Source organism: Prionailurus bengalensis, chromosome D2, assembly GCF_016509475.1.
Source record: "Prionailurus bengalensis isolate Pbe53 chromosome D2, Fcat_Pben_1.1_paternal_pri, whole genome shotgun sequence".
In the NCBI taxonomy this organism is placed as follows: domain Eukaryota; kingdom Metazoa; phylum Chordata; class Mammalia; order Carnivora; family Felidae; genus Prionailurus; species Prionailurus bengalensis.
In genome coordinates this window covers 81,470,874-81,483,594 of record NC_057351.1, presented here as the reverse complement: position 1 = coordinate 81,483,594, position 12,721 = coordinate 81,470,874, and the positions used below count along the sequence as shown (strand labels likewise).

The 12,721-nt window shown below is 44.3% G+C and overlaps 1 protein-coding gene across 3 annotated transcripts in view; it reads left to right on the top strand.

The window, feature by feature from the left end:
- The first annotated feature begins 1,404 nt into the window (after positions 1-1,404).
- The window catches only part of ADAM12 (ADAM metallopeptidase domain 12), a 350,864-nt gene continuing 339,547 nt past the window's right edge, over positions 1,405-12,721 (top strand). For 2 of the 3 annotated variants that reach the window (XR_006299872.1, XM_043597828.1), the window contains exon 1: positions 1,482-2,002. Coding sequence is in view for 2 of the 3 variants with exons in the window: in XM_043597828.1 (XP_043453763.1) it covers positions 1,915-2,002 (88 nt within the window). In the remaining variant the exon portion in view is untranslated. Of the gene's footprint in view, positions 2,003-12,721 lie in introns of all 3 variants that reach the window. The other variant, XM_043597829.1, reaches the window with a different exon arrangement.

Here is a 12,721-nt window from a genome sequence, read left to right as displayed (position 1 = left end):
TTGAATGGCCGCATTACGTTCGCACAATACTGTGATCACATCAAGTGCATCTGTAAATAACGGAGTAGTTCACAAACAACCCAGTGATGGTTAAAATAGGTTAAGTAACCAGTCAACACTGTTCAACAGTCCCGAGTTATCCGTTTGTCCTACCAGTCAGAAAAGTCTTTGAAGGCAAAAGGCATTTCTCACTAGTTTGGCTTCCCAGGTCCCTAACACAGCGTTGCCAATTGCGTTTTGAGCGAATGAATGAACAGAGAGGTTCTGCAGAGGGATAAGCAGTAAAGGGAGCTGGATTTCAACTGGGGCTTCCACAGGGGCCTTGTTTCCAGGTGGAGCGTTGAGCCATCCCCGGGGGCAGAGAAGGGGCCCTTGCCGCTCCCTTTCAGTTTTTTTTAAAAAGGCCTGTACTTTGTTGAGAGGGTTGACCTGGTTCTGGAGAACGCTGCGAGACTCCCGTCACCCTCTTTTCCCCGTAGCAAAAGAGGGTCAAGGGAGTTTCCTCCAACATGAGCCACAGGCCTCTTGGAACGCGGACACTGTCAGGCATTGGTGGGGAGTCACAGGACAGAATTCTCCTAGCGGTGGCAACCATGCTTGCTACACCGGCTCCTTCAGCGAGTGTAGCTCACCGCAGGTGGATCCCCACCCTCTCTGAGAGGGCAACACGCCGGGTCACCAAAAGGGACATCAAGGCTCTGTGCGTCTCTCTGGCGGAAGGGGTGAGGCCGCCAAGAACCAGGACCCGAGGTAAGGCCGTCCATTGACTTCACCGGTGTTTGGCACGCGGGCCCCAGGCGCTCTCCTGCGGCCCAGAGAGTCTCGTGCCAAAGGCATGGAAGGGCGCCGGGGAATCTGCATTTCTAAGAGACAAACCCAGAGGCTTCTCACGCCCAGGAAAGTTTGGGAGACGACACAGTGCCCCCTTTTCTGGGTCCATGCCGTAGGAAAAGACACGGGAGCCAACCTCTATCAACATAAAACCTAAAGCGATACACCCAAAGCGTAATAATGTTTGCCCAGACGTGGCGCGCCCACGAGTCCGAGATGACTTTCCCAGGCACGAGGTGTCCGCGTGGGGGTCTAGGGGACAGGCCCGGGGGACGCCCGTCCGGGCGCGGGACAGACAGCCTTTCAGACCTGCTACCGGCGGTCCGCGGGTTCCCGGCGAGCCGGGAAGCGAGCGGCGGAGTCATCATTTCCAGCCTCAGACTGGAAAGCTGGACCGTGCAGCCGCGTGTGCTCTTGGCAGCCGGGCGCCCGGGGCCCCGCGGCCACATCATCCCGGGGCGGGGACGTGTGCGCTCCGGGCGCCCGCGCCGCCACCGAGCCACGTCTGTGCCGCCGGGGCGCGCGGCCCGCGAGGCGCCGGGCCCCGAGCCGCCCCCGGGGGTGGGCGAGCGCGGGCTCTGGGCGGGACCCCGGCGTGGGGTGGGGGGGGTGGGGGGGGGGCGCTGAGCGGTCTCTAGGACCCGCGGGACGCCGCCGGCGGGCGGGGGTGCGGGGGAGACGATAATTTGTTCCGAGGTAATGAGAACGGTGACTGTTGGCCGCGGGTCCATTTCACAGGCCGGCCTCCTCTCCCTAACGACCTTCCTCGTCCCCGGGCCAACTCGGACAGTTTGCTCACTCACTGCAACGGTCAAGGCTGACTCGTGCCAGCGCAGCGCGCGCGCGCGCACACACGCACACACCGAGGGTGGGGGGGGCAAAACTTTCAGAAAAAAAAAAAAAAAATGAAAGCCTAGACCGGCTCCTCGGCGGCGCGGGCGCTGCGCGAGGGCTCCGGCGCTGACTCCCGGCGGCAGGAAGTCCCTCGGGTCGCGCCGCCCGGGTCCCCGCTCGGCGCCCGCGTGGGATGGTGCAGCGCTCGCCGCCGGGCCCCGAGAGCTGCTGCACCGAAGGCCGGCGACCATGGCAGCGCGCCCGCCGCCCGCGCCCCCCGCCCGCGCCCTCCTGCTCGCCCTGGCCGGGGCTCTGCTGGCGCCCCCCGCGGCCCGAGGTAAGTCGCCGAGCCCGGGCGGCCCCCTGCCGGGCCCCGGCCCTCCGCTCCCGCCCTCCGCTCCCCTCCGCGGGCTGGGGATCGCCCCCGCCCCCGGAGGGTACCTCGCGCGGCACTGGGGTTCGGGGGGGTGGGACGCCTGGCGGCCGGGCGGCGCGCGGGGGCGCTTGTGCAGAGCCCCGGGGCTCCGGCTCCCGGCGCGGAGGGGACCCCCCCCCCCGCGCCGCCCGAGGTGCCAATTCCCGGGAGGTTGGGGCGGGGGGGGAGGGAGCACTTGGCTCGGGGCCCGGAAGACGCCAGCGCTTAGCCCGGACGGCACAGCCTCGGGGCCGCTGCCCGCTCCCCTCCCTCCTCTTTCGGGTGTCATTTGCCAAGGTGTGGGTCTTGACAGTTACACGTGTCGCTGGGGATGATGTGCATGTGTCGCGTCCTCTTACGGACCCTCTTCCTTTACCGAATCCACTCCCCACCCTTCCCAGGTTCTGGGTCAACCCTCCGTGAAGTTTCCTTTCCAGCCCTGCCCCCCCTAAACTTGGGGGGGGGTGTTCCTTTCCAGCCCTGCCCCCCCTAAACTTAGAGGGTGGCAGTAACCACACAGGTGAGCCATTCCCTTCTCCGCAGGTGTGCTGCGTGCCACAGCGTTCTTTTTTTTTTTTTTTTTTTAAATTGCCTCTTCACCTACTTCTGTAGTTTCCTTTCCTTCTTTTTTATTCCGGATCGCTCCCTTAGTTGTCGGTGGCGGCCAAACTTTAGCAGAATGTTTCCTCCTCCCGCCACTCCATGACTTTCTGGGCTGTAAATAATCCTTCAATCAACCTGTGTAAAGTGACAACTCACTTCGAAGTTAAACCGAGACGTAGGCATTATGGCTGTTTCATAGGCCTGCGTGTCCTCGAGTCGCATCCCCTTAACGCGGGGCACCTGTGAGTCCCTTGTTTTTGCCTAATGAGGGCTCACCCAGCAGGTGCCTTGTTACAAATTCGGAAGCTTCCCCTGGACGCCGCCACCCTGGTCTTTCTGCCGCTAGAGGCGCTGTCGGCCTACCAATGAAAGACTTGCCTTGGCCTCCAAGTCTCCGTGTCTATGGTTCTCTACTGTAACAGGCATTTATTTTTCAACAACTGGCCTCAATCATGAGCCGTTACCACTTTATGGTACGTTTTATTTTGCAGTTGCCACTGCTATCCTCCACCCCCACCACGTCTACTATAATGTGGCTAAAACCCAGCTCTCGTTAAAATCCACACAGTAATGAAGACCAATCTGGGAAGTAATGATTAAATCGAAGGATTGCACAAAGCAGTGTGGAAGCCAAGGCAGAATTCTGCCGACTGTTGAAGGAGCTCTATGACCTGCAGATCAAAATCATGGTAGTCAAAAGCGTTTTTGAAAGACTTTTGTACAAATTGGTCCCTTTGAATGTTTATTGGGAAAGAACTTTTTAAAACTCCTACAGAATCTCAAAGTGTGCCCGAGGTGGTCTTTAACTTGCATATGCTCTATACGCATAGACAGAAATCCACTGAGCGTGCATAATATTACATTTTTTTAGAAGACAATGTTTACTAAATCAAATAACAATGGGAAATTATTTCGCGAAATGGGGGACTTTTATTATTTTCTGACGGCCGGCTTGTTAGAGACAAATACGGGATTTTTCCTTGGGATAGAGATGTCTCAGATAGAAAACCAGTTAGACCTAAACATTTTGAATGGGTTATATGTTGTGATATCCCAGGGTTCACTGCTTGTTTATCTTTGGATTCTCAGTATCAATTCTTAAATCAATCCGTGCCCCAAATCATAGCACTGAGGTTGCTTAAAAATCCAAGCATGTAATAAAACATTCATTTGCGTTGGCAAGAGAAAAGGAGAAATTACTGCTTGTTGAAGGCAGAGTATATCCTGGGGGCTGTCTCCCTGTGTGTGGACCCCATGCCCCCGAAGAGTTGCCTATTGGGTGCTGTTTAGTGGCATCTTAGCCCCCAACACGTCCAACACAGAACCCTAGACCCCAGACCCCCAACTCCTGAATCCACTCGTCCCCCACTCTTCCAGACTCAGTGATAACACCTTCTGCCTTTTCCAGATGTCTCACACTAACACATAGAAAGCCATCCCTCTCTCCCTAAAATCCACCGACCTCCAACATGTATTTCCGTCTACCCTCTGCCCTCGCTTTCTAGGTGTGCTTTCCGCAACCCAGCCCTCCTTTTCTTCTTCTCTGTCTTCTGCAGGAGCCTCTTATCCCTGCTAGAGTAGCCTCCTGACGGGTCTGCTGGCTCTCCTTCCTGCCCCTGCACAGTGTATTCTTCCCAGTGCTACAGCCAAAGTCATCATTTTCAATCATGAGTTGGATCATGCTGGTTTCCTGTTTAAAACTCTCCAGTGGCTTTCTACAGCTCTTAGCAAAGAAAATTCGAACCTCTGGATAACCTAATCCCTGTTTTCCTCTATGATATCCTTTCTTACCATACCCCCATTCCCCCCTTACTCTTTCTATTCCAGCCACACTGGCATCCCTTCTTTCCAACTTTCCAGTATAGTGTTGCCATAATTTTTTTTTTTAAAAACAAAATTCAGCATTTGCACTCTGAAGGTTTTGCAAATACTGTTCACAGTTGAGCCACGCGGTGTCCTATGACTGCATTTCATACCTCTTGCAACTTTTTGTTTTTCCTAGAGTTAATAATTGCTTTTTTGAAAAAAAACAAAAAAAAAAACCCAAACCTGTTCTTTTGCTTTATTTCTGGTGTACCAACCTCTACCTCCCAAACTTTCTGGAAGAACTATTAAATTTCTTGCAACAAGATGGTACAGGTACCCTATCCATTCTTTATTTTTATTTGATGTTCTCTCTCCTGGAGCCCTTTATTCTTTTGTTCCAATATGAACTGGTTACTTTTAAGCCTACAGTGCGGCTGGTGTCGCAAGACTACCCGTAATACTAAGATACTTTCATTTCTTTCTGCACCCTTCCTCTGTTGGATCACCTGTTTTATGAGCACCATAACTTCGTCTTTCTTAATCTATTCCTTATTTTTGTGGAGCACACCTTCCAGTAACTTTCTGAGGAAGGGTGTGTGGGAGGCAAAACCATTTGATAACTTGTTAGGAATATTTTCGGCATGAAATAACGGAAAACCTGACTACAGAATTTTTTTTCTTTAGTTTTTTTTTTCTTTATATGATACACACTTTTGAAGTAAGCAGTGTAGTAGCTGGCACAGTGGGTCTGCGAGACTACCGGTGACCCAAGCTTTTACTTTTGTTTGTCACTGGCATCCTTACATGTTGATTTTTGCCTTTCCTGCTTCATGGTCTCATGATAGCTGCTCTACCTCTTATATTATATCTGAATTCTAGGCAGTGATAGGGCAGAAGAGGGAAAAAGCAGAGCCAGCCAAGTCTCTTTTATCAGGAAAATAAGGATACTTTCAGACGCCTTCGTAGCAGATTTTCTCTTGTCGATGTAGGACACAGGGCCATGGCTTACTGCCTGGGAAAATAGGTAAGTACGTATTTTTATCTGTACACATTGGTATCGCAAACATGTGAATAAGAAAGAAGGTTGAAATGTGTGCCTGCCATACCTTGTGTACAAATATGTACGTATATTCCACCCTTGACTGCTAGTTGGTTTAGGTATAAAATTCCAAGATGAAAATCCTCTTTCCTCGGTATTTTACAAGACAGATCTTAATTGTCTGTGTGCCCATTGCTGCTTGAGAATTTGATGGCACTCTGTTGATCCTTTAAATGTAGACTTTTTTTTTTCCTGGAACCTATTACCATCGTTTTTATCCCTAGTATTATTACATTTCATGGTGACTTGCTTTAACTAAGTTCTTATCAGCAATTGTGCTGGGGACTCTGTATACCCTTTCAGTTTGAACACTCAAGCTATAAAATTCTAGTCGACTTCCTTGTGTTCTTCAATTATTTTCTTCATCACTGGTTTTTGTCATGCTTTTAATGAAACTGCTATCAGCTGGCTCTCCCAACCTCCCAAAAACATTCTGTAATTTTGTTATTTATTTTTCATCTCTGCATTTGTGTTCTGCTTTCTGGGAGAGTTTCTTTACCTCGCTATTCAAGTTATTTCGTGCTCTGTCCCTTTTTATTTTGTAAAATATGTAAGATTTCGGCAAACTCTTGGAGTGTATTAATTTTTATTTTTTGAGCATTCTTTTGCTCACTTCATTCTCCTCATTAGCTCTGAGATTCTTCCCCACCCCCATTTGTTACAGTCTCTGACTTTCTTCAAATGTCTGAGTTTTGGTTGTTTCCATTTCATAATGAGACACTAAGAGGCTGATTGACAGTTCTGCATGCTTCCAAAGCACAACTTTATTGCAGGGACCTTCACACATCCCTGACTATGCTTCTTTCTTAGGCTGGTCCGTTTCTCCGAAGGAGAACCATGCACCCTCCTGTTGAGGAGATTGAAGCCTGATTAGAGGGTCTGTGAACTGAGCAAGGGGGATAGGGTTAAGGTGTTTAAGTGTGATTTGCTTTTTTTTTTTTTTAACTCTTTTGTTTTCAGTTTGACACCTTGCTTCCCCTCCCTCCCTCAGCTATGCCTGGGGTCATTGAGCACAGAACTTCCCTGCTTCGGTGTCTCCAGAAGATACATCTCCTCACCTATCAGAGAGGAAGGGGCCGTCCCTTCCCCACGGCGGCTTCTCAAGGGATCTGGGGCTCTTTCCTTGGACAGTATTTCAGCCCAGCCTGTATTGGCTGTCAGAGGTGCCCATGACTCCTGTTCCCAAGCACTTACAGGTTTTTCTCATCCATCTCACCTTCTCAGTGGCTTCCCTCCTCTCTAAGCAGCTGGCTTCCCACCTTCTCTTCTCTGCCAAGTAGAGAACCACTCATCTATCCTCTTCCATCTTCCAAAGCTTTGTTGCTCTCTCTTACCTGTTGTCTCCAATGCATTGTTTTTTTTAAATTACTGGTATTATTATTCCTTATTGTGGGGTTTTGGAGAGAGTGCAGATAAACACCTGTGGGTTTGCCATGTACATCCATGGGTTCTGTTACCGCACCCTACATATAGACACGCTTTCTTTCTCTTAACTGTCATTTGGCTCTTTCTGTTCCTTCCCTGTGGAAACAAAAATTACATCCATTTTTAAATGTTTTAAAACTTTCTTTTTAAAGTCTACAAATGCTTGAAGTCAGTATATACCTAATTAGGTAGATGTTACAGCTGTAGAAACTGAAGATTTTTTTTTTTTTTTCAAGCAATGCAACTGCATCATGTAAAGATGCTAAACAGATTTCTTCCGGGTGTGGATGATGCTGTAATGAACTCATTACAACTGCAAAACAAATTTTTTGTTTTGTATTCCAGAAGCCTTTTTAAGCTGAACTGTTCCTGCAGCGTCTATGATTTACAAAGACAGGTATGAGAAACATTTTCAGATGTTTCTTCCGTACCACATGGCTAGCCCTGTAGCCCTTTAGCCGTGTCCCCACTGGGAGCTGTTTTAGACAACTCTGTAGTATGTACAATTCTTCAATTATCAGCTCCCTGGGATTGCGAAAGTGAAGTTGATATAATCTGGACCGAACGTTTCAAGAAATCGTTACCGTGCATTTTTAGCAGCTATGTCTTTCTGTGTTTATTTAGTATTTTATTAAACCAGAAGTTTTTATACCAGCACGTAGTTGCCTAAAAAGGCATTTATTGAGGGCTTTGGTGCCGGGAGCGGTTCTAAGATCTTTACGTGTCCCATCTCATACCCTTCTCGTGTGAGAATCTCTCAGTCGTCCCTGCTGCTACCCTCACTCGGCAGAGAAGGAGACCGTGGCTTCCGATGGTGAGTATCTGCGAAGTTGCGGGTGCAAGGGCAGTCTCTAGGCTGTGTCGTGATGGAGACGAGGTCTTCCCCTAGCCCTGGCGAACGTTTGGTAGTCTACGTACTCTGTCTTTGGAATAATAATAACATCTATAGCAATGAGATTGCAATTTAGCTTAGTTTTAAGCAGAATGGTAATGCAGTTCAAATCAACTTTATTTGAACTGGATCGAACGTCATGCTCTCCAACAGGCTGCCATTTCAGTCTTCATACTTCCTCCAGCTCATTTTTCACTCTGCATCCTTGTGCTTTATCTAACGTCCAGTATGCCTGGCCTCCAGCTGACAGATGATGGAATGGAGAACCTGAATAATTCAGCGTCATATTGATATCTTTCATCTTTTAAGCTTTTATGTCCTCCCAAGGCTACGTTAAGAGCTCAGGCTCTAGACAACTACTTAAAAAATTGGGCAGTCTCATTGGACCAACCCTGGACCTTCCATCCATTCACCTGCTCCTGGAAGCTTTGGCTTCTCCCATCCGTTCAGAGGATCCATTCTTAGAACTACTGAGGTTGCTCAGCAGGGTACGGTGAGCACTGGCTTGTAGTTTGACCAATAGATTCCTTGTTTTCTGTTTTGCTATGTTTGTAATTAAAGCCAGAATAGGATTTAAGCGTTTCTCATGAACTCTGTGTTCACATGAATCTGAATAGTCTCTGAGAACCTGGTTCTGGCTTTTTGTTTTTGATTCTAAGTCCTGGATTTTTTGGTAGTGTTCGCGAGAGCCTATCCTGCATTAGAATTTAGAGTCTGTGTTATATCTTAAAGTGCAACTGTACTCAGGTTGATGGGATAGATGCATTCCAGAAGTGTGACCTACTAAGTAAAATTTCTAAACTGAAATCATTTTTTCAGCCAATTTCAGTATAAGTTGTGATCATGAAAAAGATGATTGAAAAAGACTTTTCGTCCCCATCATCCATTCGCTTATAAAATGTAAAATGTTTCAAAAGTTGAGAAAAGGTTCCAGAGTAAGTTATACACCCATATTCTTATCAACCAGGTTTTTTCTTATTTATTTTATTTTATTTTATTTTATTTTATTTTATTTTATTTTATTTTATTAATTTTTTATATTAAATATAATTTATTGTCACATTGGTTTCCATACAACACCCAGGGCTCATCCCAACAGGTTTTACTATATGTGCTTCAGAATTTTGAAAATTTAAAGATGTAAAATGTTCAAGATCTACTTATATCAGTCCCCTGTTCTCCCTACCCATCCACTTCTTCCTTCTTCTGCAGAAACAACTGTTACTCTGAAAACTTTATATACACACACACACACACACACACACACACACACACACACACTTTTTATATTGAAACATCACATAAACAGTACCCAACTATATACAGCAGGCTTCTGCAACTTACTTTTTTTAAAGCAATATTTTAAAGATTTATTCATGTTGGTACATACGCTTGCTTCATTCCTTTTAATTGAATGAGCCATAAATTGTGCGTTCCTGTTGATAAATATCTGTTTTTCCCAGTTCTTGATATTGCAATGGTGCCAAGATACTTGTACCTATCTCCTTATATAGGTATGAGCTCTAGGGACTCTATTACAAATGAATTGAGTAGTAGAGTATGCCCATTTTCCACTTTCCTATGTTTTGCTCTGTCACTTTCTAAATTGGTTGTACCAGTTTAGATGCTTATTTGTTAGAAAGTTCTGGTTACCTATGGTTTTGCAAGTGGCAGTTTCAGACTTTTAAATGTTGCTAAGCTGGAGGTGAAATATCTCATTATTTTAATTGTCAATTTCCTGGTTACTAGAGACTCTGAGAGTCTTTTTTTTTTTTAATTTTTTTTAACGTTTATTTATTTTTGAGACAGAGAGAGACAGAGCATGAACGGGGGAGGGTCAGAGAGAGAGGGAGACACAGAATCGGAAACAGGCTCCAGGCTCTGAGCAGTCAGCACAGAGCCCGACGCGGGGCTCAAACTCAAGGACTGCGAGATCATGACCTGAGCCATGGTTAAGTCAGACGCTTAACCTTCTGAGCCACCCAGGCACCCCTCTGAGAGCCTTTTTATATTGTTTTCTGTGTTTCTTCTTTGAATTGTTTATTCTTATCATTTGCCCATTTTTCTAGGTTGAGTTCAGTAAATCTTTTTCTCTTTACTAAGCTCCTATAGAGATTTAAAAATAAGTTCTTCTAAATTTTAACTTTTTGCTGTTCACTTTTAGTATAACTTGACTTTATTTTTTATTTATTGTATGAAGCCAACATCTGTTTTTTTCCCATATAGATAACTGATCATCCTAGTTAACATTTACTGAATCCTTTCTCTCTTTTGGTGAAATACCAAGTATAGACAGATGTGCTTCTGGGTTCCTTGTTCTGTTGCACATTTATTTATCCTATTTCCAGCATCCTCCTGGATTCAATTTTCTGTACTTTGTAATCAGTCCTAAGTGTTTAGGTTGGTTGGCATAGAGTGTATAGAGGACAGACACAGAGGTCATCTTACCAGTGTTTACATATCAGTTCTGTCACCCAGTTACTGACCTGTGACCTTGGAAAGGTGGTTAATATCCTGTATTGTCGGGAGTTTCCCAGTCTTCACGTTGAGAATCCTGTGTTGCAGGAAGCCCTTCGTGCTGGGCAAACCATGAAGATTGGTCACCCTAAACCCCACACAAGTTGTGCAGTTTTTTTCCCCCAGTCTTTCCCTCTATGAAATGCTGACAATAATAGCATGTGCTACTTTTAAAGGGGTGTGAAGAGGAGTAAATGAGATAATACATGGAAAGTGCTTTGGACAGCTCTTGCTAAGTGCTCAGAAAACATTAATTTCCCCTCCTCCTCTCCCTACTCTACTTTAAAATTATTTTGATTATTCTTGAAACATTAATATTTCATATGAACTTTAGAATCTTCTTGATAAGTTCTGCAAAATACCCTATGGGGACTTACAGCTTAATTTGAGGGAGAATTGGCTACCTCATGACATCAAAGCTTCACTTCATGAATGTGGTCATTTCTTTATTCATGTGTTTTTTAATGTTATTCAGTAAGTTTTAATTAATTTCTCTTTAAAGCTCTTGCATATCTTTGTGAGATATATTTTGAGGTACATAATAGATTTGTTATTCTGAATGGTATCACTATTTTTATTTTTAGGTTTTAGCTTTTTGATATGAAAAATGTTAAACACATACAAAAGTAGACAGACTGGTATAGTGAGCACACGCATGTCTAATTCTATTATTTAGCTTCTACAAATACCAGCTTATGACTATTCTTGTTTTGTTTGTGGAATTACTTCTTTTTAAAAAGTTCATGGGTTGCTGTGTGGCTTAAATTGGTTGATCATCTGACTTTTGATTTTGGCTCAGGTCATGGTCTCAAGGTGGTAAAATTGAGCCATACTGGTTGTGGAGCCTGCTTAAGATTCTCTCTCTCCCTCTCTCTCTGCCCCTCCCCCCTTCACCAGAAAAGTTCTCATTGATGTTTTCTTTTCAGTATAAATTAATGTTACTGATTTTTGTGTTTTGGTTTTGAATTCAGAGACTTTGCTTGATTTTTATTCCAATAGTTTGTAAGTTGATTTCATAAAAATTCTAAAAGAACTACTATCTGAAAATGATGGTAAGTTTTGTTTTTTCTTTACAGTTCTTATGCATTCTACCTCTTTTATTTTTCTTCTTTCATTGACTAGCATTGCCCATTACAATGATAAACAAACATGGTGATTGCAAATGTCCTTGGGTTTTTTTTTTCTCAACTTCAGTGAAAGTAACTGTAGCTTTTTACCATTAATATATTTATTGTGAATTTTTGTTAGATACGATTTTATCAGGTTAAGTACATTTCCCTATACTGCTAGTTTGCTACAATGTTTTCCTTTTAACATACATAAATCGTTGCTTAATTTATTCAAACTTTTCCTCAGCATTTGTTGATCACTTGTTTATGTGTTGTTGATTTTTCCTCCCTCCTCTCCTCTATTGTTAGTGTAATGCATTATATTAATAGAGTTTATGTTGTTAAACCATCCTTGAATGGTTAGGATAAGTCCTCTATGATTTGGATGCATTTTAAAATACAGTGTTGGATTCTATTTACTAATATTTTATTTAAGGCTTTAGCTCCTTATAGAGCAATGTTCATAACCAACTTTAGTCTCTAATTTTCCTTTCTGTAAATATGTTTAATTTTCATTTCAAAACTTTGCCATTGGCCTTAGAAAGGGAATTAGCATGCCTTCCTTGCTTCTTTTTCAATTCCTAGGAGAGGTTAGGTATACAAGGTTAGTTTTTCCTTGAACGTTGTTGGCACTTCATATCAGGGTGTGGTGCTTTTTTTATGAGAAATTTCACAGTTTAATCTCCTCAATGGATGAAGTGCTATTCGCATTTTCTCCTTCTTAAATAACTTTGTTGTGTTTTTCTTTTATGGATTTACTTTTTTTCCATTTCATTAAATTCTCATCCCTTTCTTCTACTTTCTTGGAACTTACACTGTTCTGTGAAAGTTTAGCTCTTCCACTTTCAGTCATCTGTCTCTTCTGTTGTATTCACAAAGGGTAAAATTTTCCTTCTGATTGCTGCATTTGCCACTGCACACATTTTGCTTTTAGTTTTGTGCTATCATCCTATCAAAATGGTCTATAATTTGCATTATGGGGTTTTTTTGCATTTTTAATTACTAAGTTATTTAGACATATGTTTTGATTGGTGTGTTTGTCTTTTACTTTCCAAATGCTTGAGGAATGGTAGTTTCTTTGTTATTTATCTGATTTTATCACACTAGTGTCAGAAAAAGTCATCTGTGTCTTATCGATTCTCATCCATTTGAAGTTTTCTTTATGAGCTCATGCATGGTTAATTTCTGGA